The 16,153-nt window shown below is 46.0% G+C and overlaps 1 protein-coding gene across 2 annotated transcripts; it reads left to right on the top strand.

Annotated features, from left to right (window-relative positions):
- The first annotated feature begins 235 nt into the window (after positions 1 to 235).
- LOC105495285 (CEA cell adhesion molecule 6) lies at positions 236 to 15,845 on the top strand. 2 transcript variants are annotated; one of them, XM_011764636.3, is made up of 6 exons: positions 238 to 439; positions 1,305 to 1,664; positions 6,269 to 6,547; positions 6,988 to 7,242; positions 11,123 to 11,239; positions 15,282 to 15,845. In XM_011764636.3, exons 1-5 carry the CDS (start codon positions 376 to 378, stop codon positions 11,197 to 11,199), a joined length of 1,035 nt encoding a protein of 344 aa, XP_011762938.2. In that variant the 5' UTR covers positions 238 to 375; the 3' UTR covers positions 11,200 to 11,239; positions 15,282 to 15,845. The 2 variants fall into 2 exon arrangements, with proteins under 2 accessions (XP_070944302.1, XP_011762938.2); XM_071088201.1 differs by lacking the exon at positions 11,123 to 11,239 and having other exon boundaries at positions 236 to 439.
- The last annotated feature ends 308 nt before the right edge of the window (positions 15,846 to 16,153 follow it).

The raw sequence follows: 16,153 nt of genomic DNA on the forward strand, positions 1-16,153 counted from the left end.
TCTGTGTGGTGCTGACAGACCCAAGGCCCAGACACAGCAGAGGTCTGTGCTGGGGAGGGCGGGTCGTCGTGTTATGGAACAGGGGTCCAAACATGCTTGCTTCTCAGAGCGTCTACTGGAGAACTGAATATAAACAGAAGGGGAAGAGGAGGAGGGACAAAAGAGACAGAAATGAGAGGGGAGGGGATAGAGGATTCCTGAACAGAGACCGCACCCATGACCCACGTGACCCTGGGAAATGCTCCTACCCTGAGAAGAGGCTCAGCACAGAAGGAGGAAGGACAGCAGAGGCAACAGTCACAGCAGCCCTGACTACAGCATTCCTGGAGTTCAAGCTCCCCTACACAGAGGAGGACAGAGAAGACAGCAGAGACCATGGGGCCCCCCTCAGCCCCTCTCTGCAGAATATGTGTCCCCTGGAAGGAGGTCCTGCTCACAGGTGAGGGGAGGACTCCCTGGGAGTGGATGGGAGGAGGGAGCACAGAGACTGGCTGGGGTCTCCTGGGGGAGGACGGGGCTCTGAGAGGGGACAGAGGGCTTCTGTTGAAGCCTGAGGAAACAGAACACCAGAGAGGGACAGAGGTCACAACAGGAAAGTCGCACTAAACTGGGATTGATAAAAAAGGAGGAAAATCAATTGATCATGTTTTCCAAGTTAATCATCATTGGTCACTACAATTTGAAAAATGACAGAAATCAGAACTGCATCAGGGTTACACTCCAAATAAAAATATAACCAGGGCACTAAACACTGCCCTTACTCACCAATCAGAGGTTGAAAAATAACCACCAGGTACACTCATTAACTCATTCACAAGTATTTGCAATGAATTTTAGTCAATGGCATACAACAAGCATCAGACAAGTCTCAGTCATCACAGAGCTCATACTGTCATGAAGAGGAAAAAACACAGGCAAAGAGATCTGGAATGTGAGGTCAGGTGTTGACAAGAGCCCTGGAGGGAATAGAGCAGGGAAAGGTCAGAAGGAAAAGACCCGGGGTCTCTAGAGGAAGTGTCAGGGGAGGGGTCTCCCTAAGATGCCCTGATGTGAGCAGGACCTGAGGCCAGCGGGGAGGGAGCCGTGCAGACCTCTGGGGAAGAGGATTCCAAACAGGGGAATGCCAAGGTCAGAGACGCTGAAGGAATGGGTGGGGGTCACACTGCTGACTTTGACCCAGTAGGACACACACACACGTGCTCCAAGGTGGAGGGGTGAAGAGACCTGCTCAGGACCCAGGGCCCCGTTTTTCCACCCTAATGCATAGGTCCCAATATTGACCGATGCTCTCTCCTCTCTCCTAGCCTCACTTCTAACCTTCTGGAGCCCGCCCACCACTGCCCAGCTCACTATTGAATCCAGGCCGTTCAATGTCGCAGAGGGGAAGGAGGTTCTTCTACTCGCCCACAATCTGCCCCAGAATACTTTAGGCTTTAACTGGTACAAAGGGGAAAGAGTGGATGCCAAACGTCTAATTGTAGCATATGTAATAAGAACTAAACAAACTACCCCAGGGCCTGCACACAGCGGTCGAGAGACAGTATACTCCAATGCATCCCTGCTGATCCAGAACGTCACCCAGAATGACACAGGATCCTACACCCTACAAGCCGTAAAGGAAGATCTTGTGACTGAAGAAGCAACTGGCCGGTTCTGGGTATACTGTGAGTGATTCCCCATGACCTCTGGGTGTTGGGGTTCAGTTCTACTTCCCACATACGGGATTGTCAGGCCTGGGCTGTGCCTGTGTCCCCTCTGCATTACATCCTGTGTTGGGGTTTGGACATTTAGTGCAGGACACACATGGGGGAGACAAACTTCCACAGATCAGAATTCTTTTCCTGCATCCAGACCCTGCAGACACTCACTGCAGAGGAAGGACAGTCTGATGGGGAGACTCAGCAGGGGCAGGTCAGTGTCAGCCAAGCACCCCATGGTCTCCCCATGGACCTGACCCTGAGAAAGACCCTGGAGAACTGGGTCAGGGCCTGGCCTGAGGGGGGCCCCCTGGGATCCTCATGAGAAGCTCAACTCTTCCCAGAACTGAGCCCCTGTGCAAAGCCCTGTCCCTAGTTCCTGATTCCCAGGTAATCCTAGGGAGTCTGTGCTAGGGCTGTGTGGTGGCCTCTTGGGCAGGGCTGGCTGGGAGCAAGGATGTGAGCTATCCAAGGGCCATGACTCCTAGAGTTGGTCACCAGCCAGGGCCGAGCACCCAGAGCCTCATCTAGCCAAGGATAGGGCCTCCTCCTTCACTTGAGGCTCAGCATGGAAAGGACAGAATGGAAAAAATTACTAGGGCATGAGCCCACTGCCCTAGAGGACATAGGTTACTCCCTGGGAAGTTCAGAGTCCCCAGGGAGAGGAACAGAGAAGAGAGGATGCTCCCGGAAGCTCCATGTCCACCACGGATCCGGCCCAGGGCCCTCTCTCAGAAGCAAATAATCATAGATGCTGTTCACTTGGGCAGTTCCTCTGTGCAGAGCTGAGACCAAATGACTGTAAATATTTTGAGGTTAACTCACAACCTCACAGCCAAATAGCACTTATCCTACTTATTGAAAGGAAATTGAGGGACAGGGAGACAGTCACTAACAAGGGTCACACAGGCCATAGGCAGCAGATTAGAGACATATGAGGTCTGTCTGCAGCCGGAACCGCCTCCTCTCCTCAACGGGGGGGTGGGCGGGGCTGTTTGTTGTCAGGCATTTGCAGACCTGAGACCAGTCATGGGTTCACTTCCTTTTGTCTTGTGCATCCACAGCTCGGAAGTGGAGATTCTGGTCTGGAAAGTAAGAAGCAAACAGAGAATTACTCAGTTTTACTCTAGAACTAAATCACCTGCCTCAAATAACAGAGTCAGTGCTGGAATTGTCCAGGTCTCTCCCTCCGACCCACAGTCCCCTCACTGCACCTGAAATCCTGTGTTTCCCGATGTGTTGGTGTCATTCACACGGGAGGATAAAGGAGAGGACTTTGTTTTTTCTCCCCACTCACACCCTACACCAGCACAGGCCCAAAGTGAGACACACGCTCACTTAGGAGTTCTCTCATGAAGAAGGGAAGAAAGGAAGAAGGAATGAAAAAAGGACCCATAACCTCTTTAGAGACCAGTTCCTGGATGCAGAATCCTATGAGGTTCTGGCCACACCTGTTTCTTGTCCCTCAGGGGCTGAAACCCATATTCCATCCTTCTGAACCCCTGTCCCTAAACCTACCCCATCTCATGTGACTCTGGGGTTCCTTGGTCATTAGAGGGTTTTCAGGTCTCTCTGGTCCTGGCCTGGGGCAGCCAAGAGGCTCCTGATCCCTGGGGTCTCTGAGGTCACTGTAGCCCCCACTGCTCACTGCCATAGGTATCTCTAGCTCTTTCTGCCCCTCTATGTCCCTCATTTTCCTCCCCTTTCATTCTAGCTGGGATGCCCTGCCCTGCACAGCTTCCTCCACTCTTAGGCCTTCTCCAGAAAGCCCCTCTAACAAGGCCGACTGTCCTGTTCCCTTCCTGCTCACACTGAGTCCTGGCCCACCTCCCAGGCAATAGGGAAGGCACAGAAATCAGCTGGAGCAGCCACCCCTGCCAGGTCCCTTGCAAGCCACTGTCCCCAGGTCACCAGGGGAACGAGCTTCCACTGTGTCCCCATAACAGGGCTCTTTCCTCTGGTGAGGCTGACATGTGGAACAGGCCACGGGACAGGGATGAGCGACTCAGCGACTCTACTGACTCACCAGGGGCTCAGAGGCAGGATGACAGGTCTGCTTTCCCCAAGGCCCAGAGGCTAATTTCACCCATTGACTCCCAGACTCATCTTGATGTGAGGCTCACACCCTCCAGTCATTCCCCAGGACCTTCCCCAGGTGAAGCCGGCCAGGCAGGTGCTGTCTGATGGGTTTGCTGCCCATTCCACATACACCTGTGTCCTCGTGATGATGCCATTGTCATAAGGTGGGATCCCTTGGACTGAGAAGTGCATCAGTCACTGGAGTCTCACATAGACTCTGCCCAGTTTAGATGAACTTAAACTCTCATTGTGTTTTCTGAGGTTAAGAGGAGATGAAGAAAGCATTTCACATGCCTGTTTTGGGCTCCTTCCCTATTTGCCTAACTCTGCACAGGAACTAGGGGCAGGGAGCTCTTTCTAAATTTACTAGCATAACACACGTTGCTTCTAATTTGGCATCGTTCCTTCCTTTATGTAACTGACACACCTGAGACTTCCTAACTGACTGGTTCTATCCTCCTAAGAGGACTCATGTGCCTCTCTCTACTCAGGGAGTTGCTAATTTCAAACCAACTTCAGCATCTTCATTTGAGGACAATGTGATCCTACTGGAATTTACAGCACACCTAACCCTTAGTATGTTATCAAGAAAAATACTACTTCCAGCAATTGATCTTCGATCTTTAGGCCATTAGTAACAATCTCCACTTATGGAAAAAATTAAATGTTTCCCCCAAATTTCTTTCATTTTTTACTGTATTCAGAACATAACATGAGGTCTAAACTCCTGGCAAATTTTTCAAAGCAAATTACGGCACTACAGGTCAAGCATCCCAAATCTAATAATCCAAAATCTGAAATGCTCCCAAATCCAACACTTTTTGACCACTAAAGCGATGCTGAAAAGAAACGCTCACTGGAGCATTTTGGATTCTGGGTTTTCAGATGTAGGATGCTAAACGGGTAAGTCTACTGCAAATGTTCAAGAATCCAAAAACAGTCAGAAATCCAAAACACTTTTGGTCCTAAGCCTTATGCATAAGTGATACTCAGTCCGTATGAACTATAGGTACCAAGCTGAACAGCAAATCTCTAGAACCTCATCCTGTGTAACTGAAAGTTCACATCCATTGACCAACTCCCCATTCTGCCTCTCGCAACCCCTGGCAATCACCATTCTACTCTGATTCCATGAGTGTGACTACTCTAGGGACCTCATATAACTGGAATCCTGAAGTATCTGTCCTGTGAGTGACTCATTTCATTTAACGTAATGTCCAATGGGAGAAAATATTTCCAAAACTTCTTCCCAAATTTCTGTCTCATATCTGTCAAACAACACATGGTCCTTGAGGGTCAGATTTGCAGCAGTTCATGCTCCCCGTTTCCACCACTCAGCTCTGCATTTGCAAACATCCACATGTATTTATGGAGAGATCCACAGAGTCCTCACCTGCCCTCCGCAGATGGAGAAGAAACATTAAAGGTCAAAGAAAAGGAACATGGTTCTGCTATTAAATTCAGGCAGCTCCTACCTGTCCCCCTCACTGTCTTCTAGATCATTCTCTGAATTCTGCTCTATCTTTAGGGGTCACAGGCTCAAGTCAGTCGTTATTAAACACCTGGGAAACACTGCCCACCTTGTGGTTCCACTGCCTGATGAGTGAACTGACCTCCAGGCTTGCCCCTGGTGTCCCCTGTGTTAATTCTGCTGAAACATCCAATCCCAGGCCAGGCTGAACAGTATCCTCGGGGTTTAAGAACAATAAGAAGTCCCATCATCACCCATCTCTAGAATGTCCTTAGAAAAGGAAGCCACAGGCCGGGCGCGGTGGCTCAAGCCTGTAATCCCAGTACTTTGGGAGGCCGAGGCTGGTGGATCACGAAGTCAGGAGATCGAGACCATCCTGGCTAACATGGTGAAACCCCGTCTCTACTAAAAATACAAAAAACTAGCCGGGCGCGGTGGCAGGCGCCTGTAGTCCCAGCTACTCGGAGGCTGAGGCAGGAGAATGGCGTAAACCCGGGAGGCGGAGCTTGCAGTGAGCCGAGATCGCGCCACTGCACTCCAGCCTGGGTGACACAGCGAGACTCCGTCTCAAAAAAAAAAAAAAAAAAAAAAAAAAGAAAAGAAAAGGAAGCCACACAGAAAATACAGCCGGGGGGGCAAAGCAGGACTAAAGCTTGAAAAGACCCAGCACCTGAATGTTTCAGGTGAAGACCCCAAGGGAAGCCAGGCAGGCAGTTGGTCAGGGAGAAACCAGAAGAAGCACAAGGGGCTGTGACCCCGGGTCCTGTGTCTGTCCATGACCCAGTGCTGCTGCTCAATTCACACTTGAGAAAGACTGTGCTTCTCCCACACAGAGCAGGCAGTCTCACACAATCTCAGCCCTCAGATCATCATGCATCTGTCATGTGACACATACACCTGCCATGGGCTTTTAAGGACTCAAAGGGGCTGAGAGATGAGAGATGCCAACTCTGATTGAAAGATGTCTGCGGAGGAATCACAGGTGCCACACAGGGCAATCTTCTCTCTGTTCTCTGCACAGCGGAGCTGCCCAAGCCCTACATCACCAGCAACAACTCCAACCCCGTGGAGGACAAGGATGCTGTAGACTTCACCTGTGAACCTGACATTCATAGCACAACCTACCTGTGGTGGGTAAATGATCAGAGCCTCCCAGTCAGTCCCAGGCTGCAGCTGTCCAATGGTAACAGGACCCTCACTCTACTCAGCGTCAAAAGGAATGATGCAGGAGCCTACGAATGTGAAATACAGAACCCAGTGAGTGCCAACCTCAGTGACCCAGTCATCCTGAATGTCCTCTGTGAGTATCTTCTGTTCCTCTGTGGCCCGGGCCCCCAGCCCAAATCCATACAGCCAGAGTCCAGGCCTCTCGGTCCCTCTCAGGTCCAAGCACTCAGACCCTCACCCAAGCTTGCCGTGACTTCCTGCCCTGAGTAAACGTGGGCAGACCAGGCCTTGACCAAGAATAGGAGGCGAGGGGCTGTCTCCTGTGCTACTTCTACTCAAACACCCATTCCCATCATCACTCATCTCCATGATGTCCTTAAGGCTCAGGGTTCACATTTTCTGATGGGAGAAACAGGTGAATGTCTCAGACGTTGGCTCAGGGGACATAGCGGGGGTTTGGTTGAGACTTCAGGGTTGTGACATGGCTCAGGGGACACTGTTGCCCCTCCACAGACCAGGAACTTACGCTTCTCTCTGACGACATCATCTGTGGCTTTATTCTTTTTCCTCCAGATGGCCCAGATGTCCCCACCATTTCCCCCTCAAACTCCAGTTACCGTCCAGGGGAAAATCTGAACCTCTCCTGCCACGCAGCCTCTAACCCAACTGCACAGTACTCTTGGTTTGTCAATGGGACGTTCCAGCAATCCACACAAGAGCTCTTTATCCCCAACATCACTGTGAATAATAGCGGATCCTATATGTGCCAAGCCTATAACTCAGCCACTGGCCTCAATAGGACCACAGTCATGATGATCACAGTCTCTGGTAAGTGGATCCACGAAGCACTGGCATCACATTTTCAGGTGGAGTGTGGCTCTCAGAGAAGAGCCAGGAAGAAATTTTCTTTCCCAACCTGTGTCCAAGGGGCACAAGCAAATCCCAAATTCTCCCCTGAACCCTCCCAGTTCACCTCTGCAGACTCTCTTCCCCTTGTCTACTTTTGGTTTTTGTTGTTTTTGCTTTCTGATTTCTCATGTCTGACTTTGGGTCCATCCTGCAATGAGAGGAGGGGGCTCCCTCAGCCCTGAGTCCTGTGTAGTGAAAGGGGATTCACAGAGGAAAAAAGAGGAAGAGTCCTCAGAGTCAAGTTGCTGCTCTCTGTCACCAACAGTTCCCTTTCTGTCACTTCTTTGTGTTCTTTTACCTACTCTATAAGCTATAAGGGACAAGGAGGCTTTGAAATGAGCTCACACTTTTTCCTTAAATGAGAAGAGGAAGCCCCTTGGATGATGGAGGAGCAGCTCAAACTCTGCCCCCATCTCTGCTCCCAGCGCCCCCAGTGACTGACTGACCCTGCCCTGAAGCCACCTAAGGTGAAACCAGGGCATATGGAGAAGGTGCCCAGGTGTCTGTCCTGAATCAGGCTAAATAAAGCTGCTAATCAACACCAAAGCCTCCCCTGGATCAGGCTGCAGGAAAATGGGAAGACAAGGAGCCTCATGGCAAACTGCTGAGCTGTGTCCTGGCTCTGAAGTCACTGGCTGTATAAGGCTGTGGGCACAGCACATGGGACACAGCACAGAGGACAGCAAGTGATGCACACTTGGAGACATAGGGAGATTCAGCCTTGGGGACTCTGCATGGCAGGGAAGGGACAGTGCCAAAAAGTGTGTATTTATAGGGAGGGTAAGACTACCAGCCACTGTATATATCTAATGTAGGACTTACCATTTTAACCCTTCCACATGTGCAGATCCATAGTATTAAGCACATTCCCATTGTTCTGCTACCATCACCACCATCCACCCACAGAACTCTTTTCTTCCTCCCAAAATGAAACTCTGTTCCCATCAAACTCCTGGACAGAGCTGCCCACCTGTGACCCACAGCTGACCCCTGAACTCATCTCTAGACTTGCTTCTGATCTCCTGCTCAAACCCCCATCCCCATCATCACCCATCTCCAGGATGTCCTTAAATAGCAAAGCCTCAGAAAAAAACACATCTTGGCTCGGTGGTGTGGGACTGTACAGCTGAAAGAAACAGCACCTGCATGTTCCAGGTGAGCACCCCAAAAGACCATGCAGTCAGCCAGTCAGGGAGGAAACAGGAGAGGTGCCAGAGGCTGTGGCTCTCAGTCCTGTGTCTACCCATGACTCAATGCTTCTGCTCTATTCACAGTTGAGAAAGTCTGTGCTTCTCCCACACAAAGCAGGTGGCCTCATGATCTCTGAGCCCTCAGATCGTCATGCATCCATCTTCTGACACACACACCTGCCCTGGGATCTTAAGGACTCGGGTGGGCTGAGGGATGGGAGATGCCAACTCTGATTGAAAGATGCCTGCAGGGGAATCAAAGGTGCCACACAGGGCAATCTTCTCTCTGTTGTCTGCACAGCGGAGCTGCCCAAGCTCTACATCACCAGCAACAACTCCAACCCTGTAGAATTTTCTACATAGAAGTTTAAGTTATCTGTGAACAGAAATAATTTTACCTCTTCTTTCTGATTTGGATGTTTGTTTGTTTGTTTGTTTGTTTGTTTTTTGCCTAATTTCTCCAGCTAGGACTTTAAATATTATGTTGAAGAGAAGTGGTGAAAGCAGGCATCCTTGTCTTGTTCCTGGTCTTACAGGGAAAGCTTTCAGTCTTTCTCCATTGAGTATGCCTCTATTATGTTGAGGTGGTTTCCCTCCATTCCCAAAGTGTTTTTATTTATAAAAGAATGTTGAATTTTGTCAAATGTTTTTACTGGCTAAACCTTATTACTAATTATAGATTTTTTTTTGTTCCCAGGAATTTGCCCATTTCATCTAGGTTATCCAATTTGTTGGCATACAATTCTTTACCGCACTCTTTTAATCTTTATTATTTCTGTAGAATTGGTAGCAATGTCATCAATTTTTTGAGAGTAGGTCTCACTCTGTAACCCAACCCAGGCTGGAGTGCAGTGGCTTGATGATAGCTTACTTGCAGGCTTAAACCCCTGGGCTCAAGTGATCCTGCTACCTCAGCCTCCTGAGTAGCTGGGACTACAGGCATGTCCCATCATGCTTGGCTAGTTTTAAAAAAAAAATTTGTAGAGATTGTGTCACCCTATGTTGCATAGGCTGGTCATGACCTTCTGACCTCAAGCAACCCTCTTCCTTTGACCTACCAGGGTGCTGGAATTAAAGGTGTGAGCCACCATGCCCCCATTTTCATTTCTGCTTTCTTAATCAACCTAGTAAATGACTGTCAATTTTGTTGATCTGTTTTGAAGAACCAACTTTTGGTTTCATCGACTCTCTTTATTGTTTTTCTAGCCTCCGTTTTATTTATTTCAATTCTAATTCTTATTGTTTCCTTCATTCACTATCTTTGGGTCGATTTTGTTCTTTTTCTATATCCTGAATTTGTAAAGTTAGGTTGTTAATTTGAGGTCTCTCTTTATTTTCATGTAGGTATTTACCACTATCAGTTTCTTGTACAAGATTCTTAACTTCTCTGAGCCTTCAATTCTTTAACTGAAAATTACAATAATTTTCATCACTAGGAAATGGATGGAAAAAATGAAAATTGAAATAACAGTGCCTGTTTCATAGTATTGTTTTGAAGATTTAATGTAATATTTGATTAAGCCTTCAGCAAAATGCCACACACAGAGAAAAGCTTCATAAATATTAGCTATTATTATTACTACTGTTACCATTAACCTTGAAGTCAGGTAGTCCTAGAGTCAAATTCTAAATCCACTTGTCACTAACCGTATGACTTTGGATAAGTTTTCTCATCACTCTAAGCCTCTGTCTTTTCATCTGTAAAATGAAAATAATGTCTACCCAAGAGGGTTATTGTATAAATCAAATGAGATACAGGTTAAGTATTTAGCACACGGCCTGGCACCTAGGACGTGCCCCTCAACAGCAGCTAACGTAGCATTAATCATCACCCTTATTGACTGGTGAGGGCTAAGCACCAAGTGGAAACCCACTAGGACATGGTTACTGGCTAAACATGAGAGAGAGGAAAAACCCTGCAAAAAATCAAGCCTAGTATGTTAGCTTTCATCCACTGAGCTGCAGCCAAGATGGGATTAGAGGTGCAAGATAATTCACCAGGGAAAACAGCCATGAGGGAAAGTGGAGCAGCAGTGAGAGCAGAGCCTAAGAGAGCCCTTAGACAACGATGCAGATCTGATTCCTGAGAAGGAGAAAGAAAAGGAGGGAAGTTTCAGATAGCGGTGCAGTTTTGAGTTTCCTCAAGACCGCTGGGGAGTCCTTGAACCCCTCATCCATGAGAGTGAAGCAGGGTCTCACAGGCCTGGGCTTGCTTTCTTTCCCCTGGTGGGAGCCCATGAGAAGTGAGTTATCTGGGCAAAAGAACATGGTAAATTCAGAATGCACTAGCCTGGGCCTTCTGTCAGTCAAGTCCCTGCCATAGAGATCCAACAGACTCTTATTCATGACATGCAAAAACAGCAATAAGACTTTCTCAAATTTTCAAAGCCTTCAAAAATGTCCAAGTGCAGAAAGACCAGGATGAAATTAACAGAAGACTGATCACCAACCTAGAAACATGGTGAGAGAGAAAAAATTGCAACCTTCCCACAAAACTAGTGTATTCCTTGAAGGAACAAGTCGAGACTACTTCATGTTGACAGCTGGTTCTTGGGGCACCCCACTGTAGAATAACATCACCTTCATTCCTTCTCTTTTCTTCCCACAAGGAAGTGCTCCTGGCCTCTCAGCTGTGGCCACTGTTGGCATCATGATTGGAGTGCTGGCCAGGGTGGCTCTAATATAGCAGCCCTGGTGTATTTTCGGTGTTTTAGGAAGACTGGCAGGTATGATGTCCTTTCCTCTTGTCATGTTTCCTGCAGGGTTGACCACCATGCTTGGGAAAAGGAAGAAAATTCTTCACTTATATCTGGGACTGGATCTCCTCCTTCTACCCCTAAATTTCTGCTTCTCCCACTAATTCCTGCAGGTCTCTTTTTTCCTGGTCTGCATGCTCCCTGGACCCCACTGTCTCTTAGACATAATTATCTCCAGCCTCTGTTCATTTGCTTCCTAGAGTCAATACATTGTCAAAGCCTCTTCATCCTTTTTTTAACATCGCTCACTTGTGTCGTTCTCTCCGATCCCATAAACTCCAATAACTGTTCAACATCCTGCTTGATCCCTTGTTGTAAGGTTGGAATCTTTCTGGCATATGACTGCCTCATTACCTTCCTAAAATCTAGTTCACTCGCCTACTTAAGAAGCCAAAGGGGGCCGGGCGCAGTGGCTCACGCCTGTAATCCCAGCACTTCGGGAGGCCGAGGCGGGTGGATCATGAGGTCAAGAGATCGAGACCATCCTGGCTAACACGGTGAAACCCTGTCTCTACTAAAAAAAAAAAAAAAAAAAAAAATATATATATATATATATATATATATATATATATATATATATATATATACACACACACACATACATACACACAAAAATTAGCCGGGCATGAGGCAGGAGAATGGCGTGAACCTGGGAGGCAGAGCTTGCAGTGAGCCAAGATCTCGCCACTGCACAGAGCATGACTCTGTCTCAAAAAAAAAAAAAAGAAGAAGAAGCCAAAGGGGCCTGCTCTGGCCTGCTAGATAAGTTCAAATTTCTTCTCTTTACCTCTACTTCCTAGTATAATTCCTCCATCTTAACTAGAATCTGACTCTCTACACATCCCTGCCCCTTTACCCCGGATGCACATAGAATTCTTAGTTTCAATGTTACACCTAAAAACAGGGTGATCTCCCCTCCACCACCCACACTGTGGACTTACCCACACCCTTCATCACAGGCAACCTCTTATTTCATGGAAAACAAACACTGTGTTGTATTAGCATGTGAACTTTGGACACATCCTGCATGTGGCTGAGAACCTTTTCCTGACGATCAAATCATGTGTTCATAACAGATACAGAAATGAAGAAGGCAAGGTCCCTACCCCCAGGGAACAGAAAGCCCAAGACAGGAGATAAGACCTGAAAAAGATTCATGATACCAAAGTAGAAAGGAGTGAAGGCCACAAGAAATCAGAGAAATCTGATAGGAAATATAGCTACACATTGGAATCACTTAGAAACATTTTTAAAAATGGATGCTCAAGCCCCAACCATCAATTCTGATCTACTGGTCTGGAGTGGGACCCAGGCATTGGTAATTTTTAAGCCTGTCCAGATGCTGCTAATGTGTAGCCAGGATGGAGGACCCCTGTTCTAATAGGTAGGACTTGGGGCTAAACTCATGGTTTTTAGCTAGGAGGATTAGAATTGCCTCTGGAGCTTTTTCAACATACATAGGCCTATACTTTGTTGGCCTTATCCATTAATGGGCTCCACCAAGAACTCAGTCATCTAACTGGGAAACAGAAACTAAATGGAAAAGCCGCCTTATTTGATATGTTCCATTATATGGGAAGCACTGTCAAATGATAAGTGATGCTAAACCTTCTCTAAGTTATATTTATGGATATGTTATTGATGTGAGTGTTCCAAAAATTATAAGAGATTCCCAGAAATCTAATAGGTTATAAGCCATAATGTCATATGCCACAGAAGTAATTAAATGTCTATGGGAGATGCATTCTTATCATAATGAACTCTTATCAGCATCAGATGTTTAACCATACTCATTTTCAATCTTTGTCATTCACAACAATTGTTTTTTGTTTTGTTTTGTTTGGGGGGGGTTGTTTTTGTTTGTGTTTTGAGATGGAGTTTCACTCTTGTTGCCCAGGCTGAAATGCAATGGCATGATTTCGGCTCATCACAACCTCTGCCTCCTGTGTTCGAGCGATTCTCCTGCCTCAGCCTCCCGAGTAGCTGGGATTATAGGCATGGGCCACCATGCCTGGCTAATTTTGTATTTTTAATAGAGATGGGGTTTCTCCATGGTGATAAGGCTGATCTCAAACTCCCAACCTCAGTGATCCGCCCGCCTCAGCCTCCCAAAGTGCTGGGATTATAGGCATGAACCACCGCGCCCAGGCCCTGACAATTGTTTTGATTCTTGCTTAAAGCATTTGCAATCAGCTACCATCCAAACTTTCTTCTTCATTGAGGGTATTTACAGAAAAGACTCTGACACGTAGTCTTGAATACAAGTTTCTGATAACATTAAAATCATATCATTGGACGATTTAAGAATTTCCAAAATTTTAACAAACTGATAGCTTCATGAAACTGCCAGCCAAGAGCAAGCAGAGAAAAGAATTAATTTCATGGGACTAAATGATAGCAATGAAAATAATATTTTTATGATTTTTTATTTGAACTTTTGTGGATTCTTTAAGTGTTTTGTTTCCCAGATTTCAGGAAACACTTTCTTTTAAGCTATCTACAGTTTTCAGCAATTTGGTAAAGTAGATTTTTGTGAACAAAAATTGAAACATCTACATTTTCTCCCTACCTGACTGCTCCAGAATTTGGAAATTATTCATGAACATTTATATTTTTGTAATAGTATCTTTATTTGCACAATAAATATAGTTATTAATGTTAATTGTTATAAAATATTGTTATTAATTAATATTTATTAATGATTATTATTTAAGGATTGCTTAATTGATTTTATTAATAATTAATGATTATTTAATGATTAATTATAATTGTTAATTAATATTTATATTAAATAATAAATATAATAATATAGTTATTTGCTCAACAAAAATCTGCTCCTTTTATAACAGGATACATTTGAAATCACTGGTTATATTACCCAGCCTTTGATTGGGATGTTATATTTGGGAATATACACAAATGAACCCATAGGCACTGCTGGCGAAGTCTGAAGTCGCCCTTGGTTTGGCTTCCTCGTGTCAAGAGGTTTCTAAAAGTTTAATCTGAAATTCCTTATAAAAACTTCTAGTAAAGCAAACTTAAAAAGACTCCAGGCTGGGCACAGTGGCTCACGCCTGTAATCCCAGCACTTTGGGAGGCCAAGGTGGGTGAATCATGAGATCAGGAGTTTAAGACTAGCCTGGCCAACATGGTGAAATCTCATCTCTACTAAAAATACAAAAAAAAAAAAGAAAAAAGAAAAAAAGCTGGGCGTGGTGGCGGGCGCCTGTAATCCCAGTTACTCAGGAGGCTGAGGTAGGAGAATTGCTTGAATTCAGGAGGTGGAGGTTGCAGTGAGCTGCACTCCAGCCTGGAAGTGCATACATAGGCCTGTACCATTCATGTGCGCAAATAGGCCCATACATAGGCCTATACTCCCATTCAAGGAGAATTGCTTGAACCTGGGAGGCAGAGGTTGCAGTGAGCTGCACTCCAACCTGGGCAACAGGGTGAGACTCCGTCTCAAAAAAAAGAAAGACGACGCGGTCAACTGCTACTCTTGCTGCACTTATATAAAGAACGAGGCGGCCGGGTGCGGTGGCTCAAGCCTGTAATCCCAGCACTTTGGGAGGCCAAGACGGGCGGATCACGAGGTCAGGAGATCGAGACCATCCTGGCTAACACGGTGAAACCCCGTCTCTACTAAAAATATACAAAAAACTAGCCAGGCGAAGTGGCGGGCGCCTGTAGTCCCAGCTACTTGGGAGGCTGAGGCAGGAGAATGGCGTGAACCCAGGAGGCAGAGCTTGCAGTGAGCCGAGATCGCGCCACTGCACTCCAGCCTGGGCAACAGAGTGAGACTCCATCTCGAAAATAATAATAATAATAAAAATAATGAGGCCAAGTTTGATTAGACTAAACTTATTTGGAAAACAAATATGTCTTACTGGGATTATCTTTGGTAGAAATAGAGATGCCTACAAAGAGAAAAAATATGTTGAAAAAAACTATAGTACATCTGTTATGACATCACAGCTCTGCTTATTGTTTTTTAATTTTTATTATCCCGTAGATTGGACTGGACCCTGAATTCTTCTAGCTCCTCCAATCCCATTTTATCCCATAGAACCACTAAGAACAAGGTCTGCTCTGTTCCTGAAGCCCTATATGCTGGAGATGGACAACTCAATGGAAATTTAAAGGGAAAACCTTCATGCTTGAGGTGTGGACCACTCAGAGACTTCACGTAACTAGAGACACTCAAACTGCAAACCATGACAAGAAATTGACAACTTCATGCTGTGGACAGCTTTTCCCAAGATGTCAAACAAGACTCCCCATCATGATAAGGCTCTTACTCCTTTTAATTTGTCCTTGCTTATGCCTGCCTCTTTTACTTGTCAGGATAATGCTGTCATTAGTATTTCACAAGAAGTAGCTTCAGAGGGTGACTTAACAGAGTGTCAGATCTACCTTGTCAATCCCAGTGTTTTACATGACTGAAATTTTGAGGAAGCAGATCCAAAACACATCAATTTAAAAAAACAAAAACAAAAAAAAAACGGAGATTCCAGTTTACTTGAGTTAGCATACTATGGGGGTCCCCTCTACTTTAACTTTTACAAAAAAGTAATGTGAAGTAATGTGATGTTAACCAACGTATTTATTTCTGTGGTTCTGTTTCCTTGTTCCGATTTGACAAAATCCACTGTTCTTTTATTGTATTGCCCAGGGGGAGCGATTACTGTACTTGTAGAGTGGAGCTGCCTTAATTCATAAGTCACAAATAAAAGCCAATTAGATCTATAACTAAATTTGTTGTAATTATGTCTCCTGACGTGGGTTCACAGCCAGCGATGGCCAGTGGAGTCTCTCAGGCTGCATCATTCTCTCCCTAACCCTCCTGCCTTCCTCTTTCACTTACAAGGGCCCTTCTGATTACAC

Source organism: Macaca nemestrina, chromosome 20 (assembly GCF_043159975.1).
Source record: "Macaca nemestrina isolate mMacNem1 chromosome 20, mMacNem.hap1, whole genome shotgun sequence".
NCBI lineage: Eukaryota > Metazoa > Chordata > Mammalia > Primates > Cercopithecidae > Macaca > Macaca nemestrina.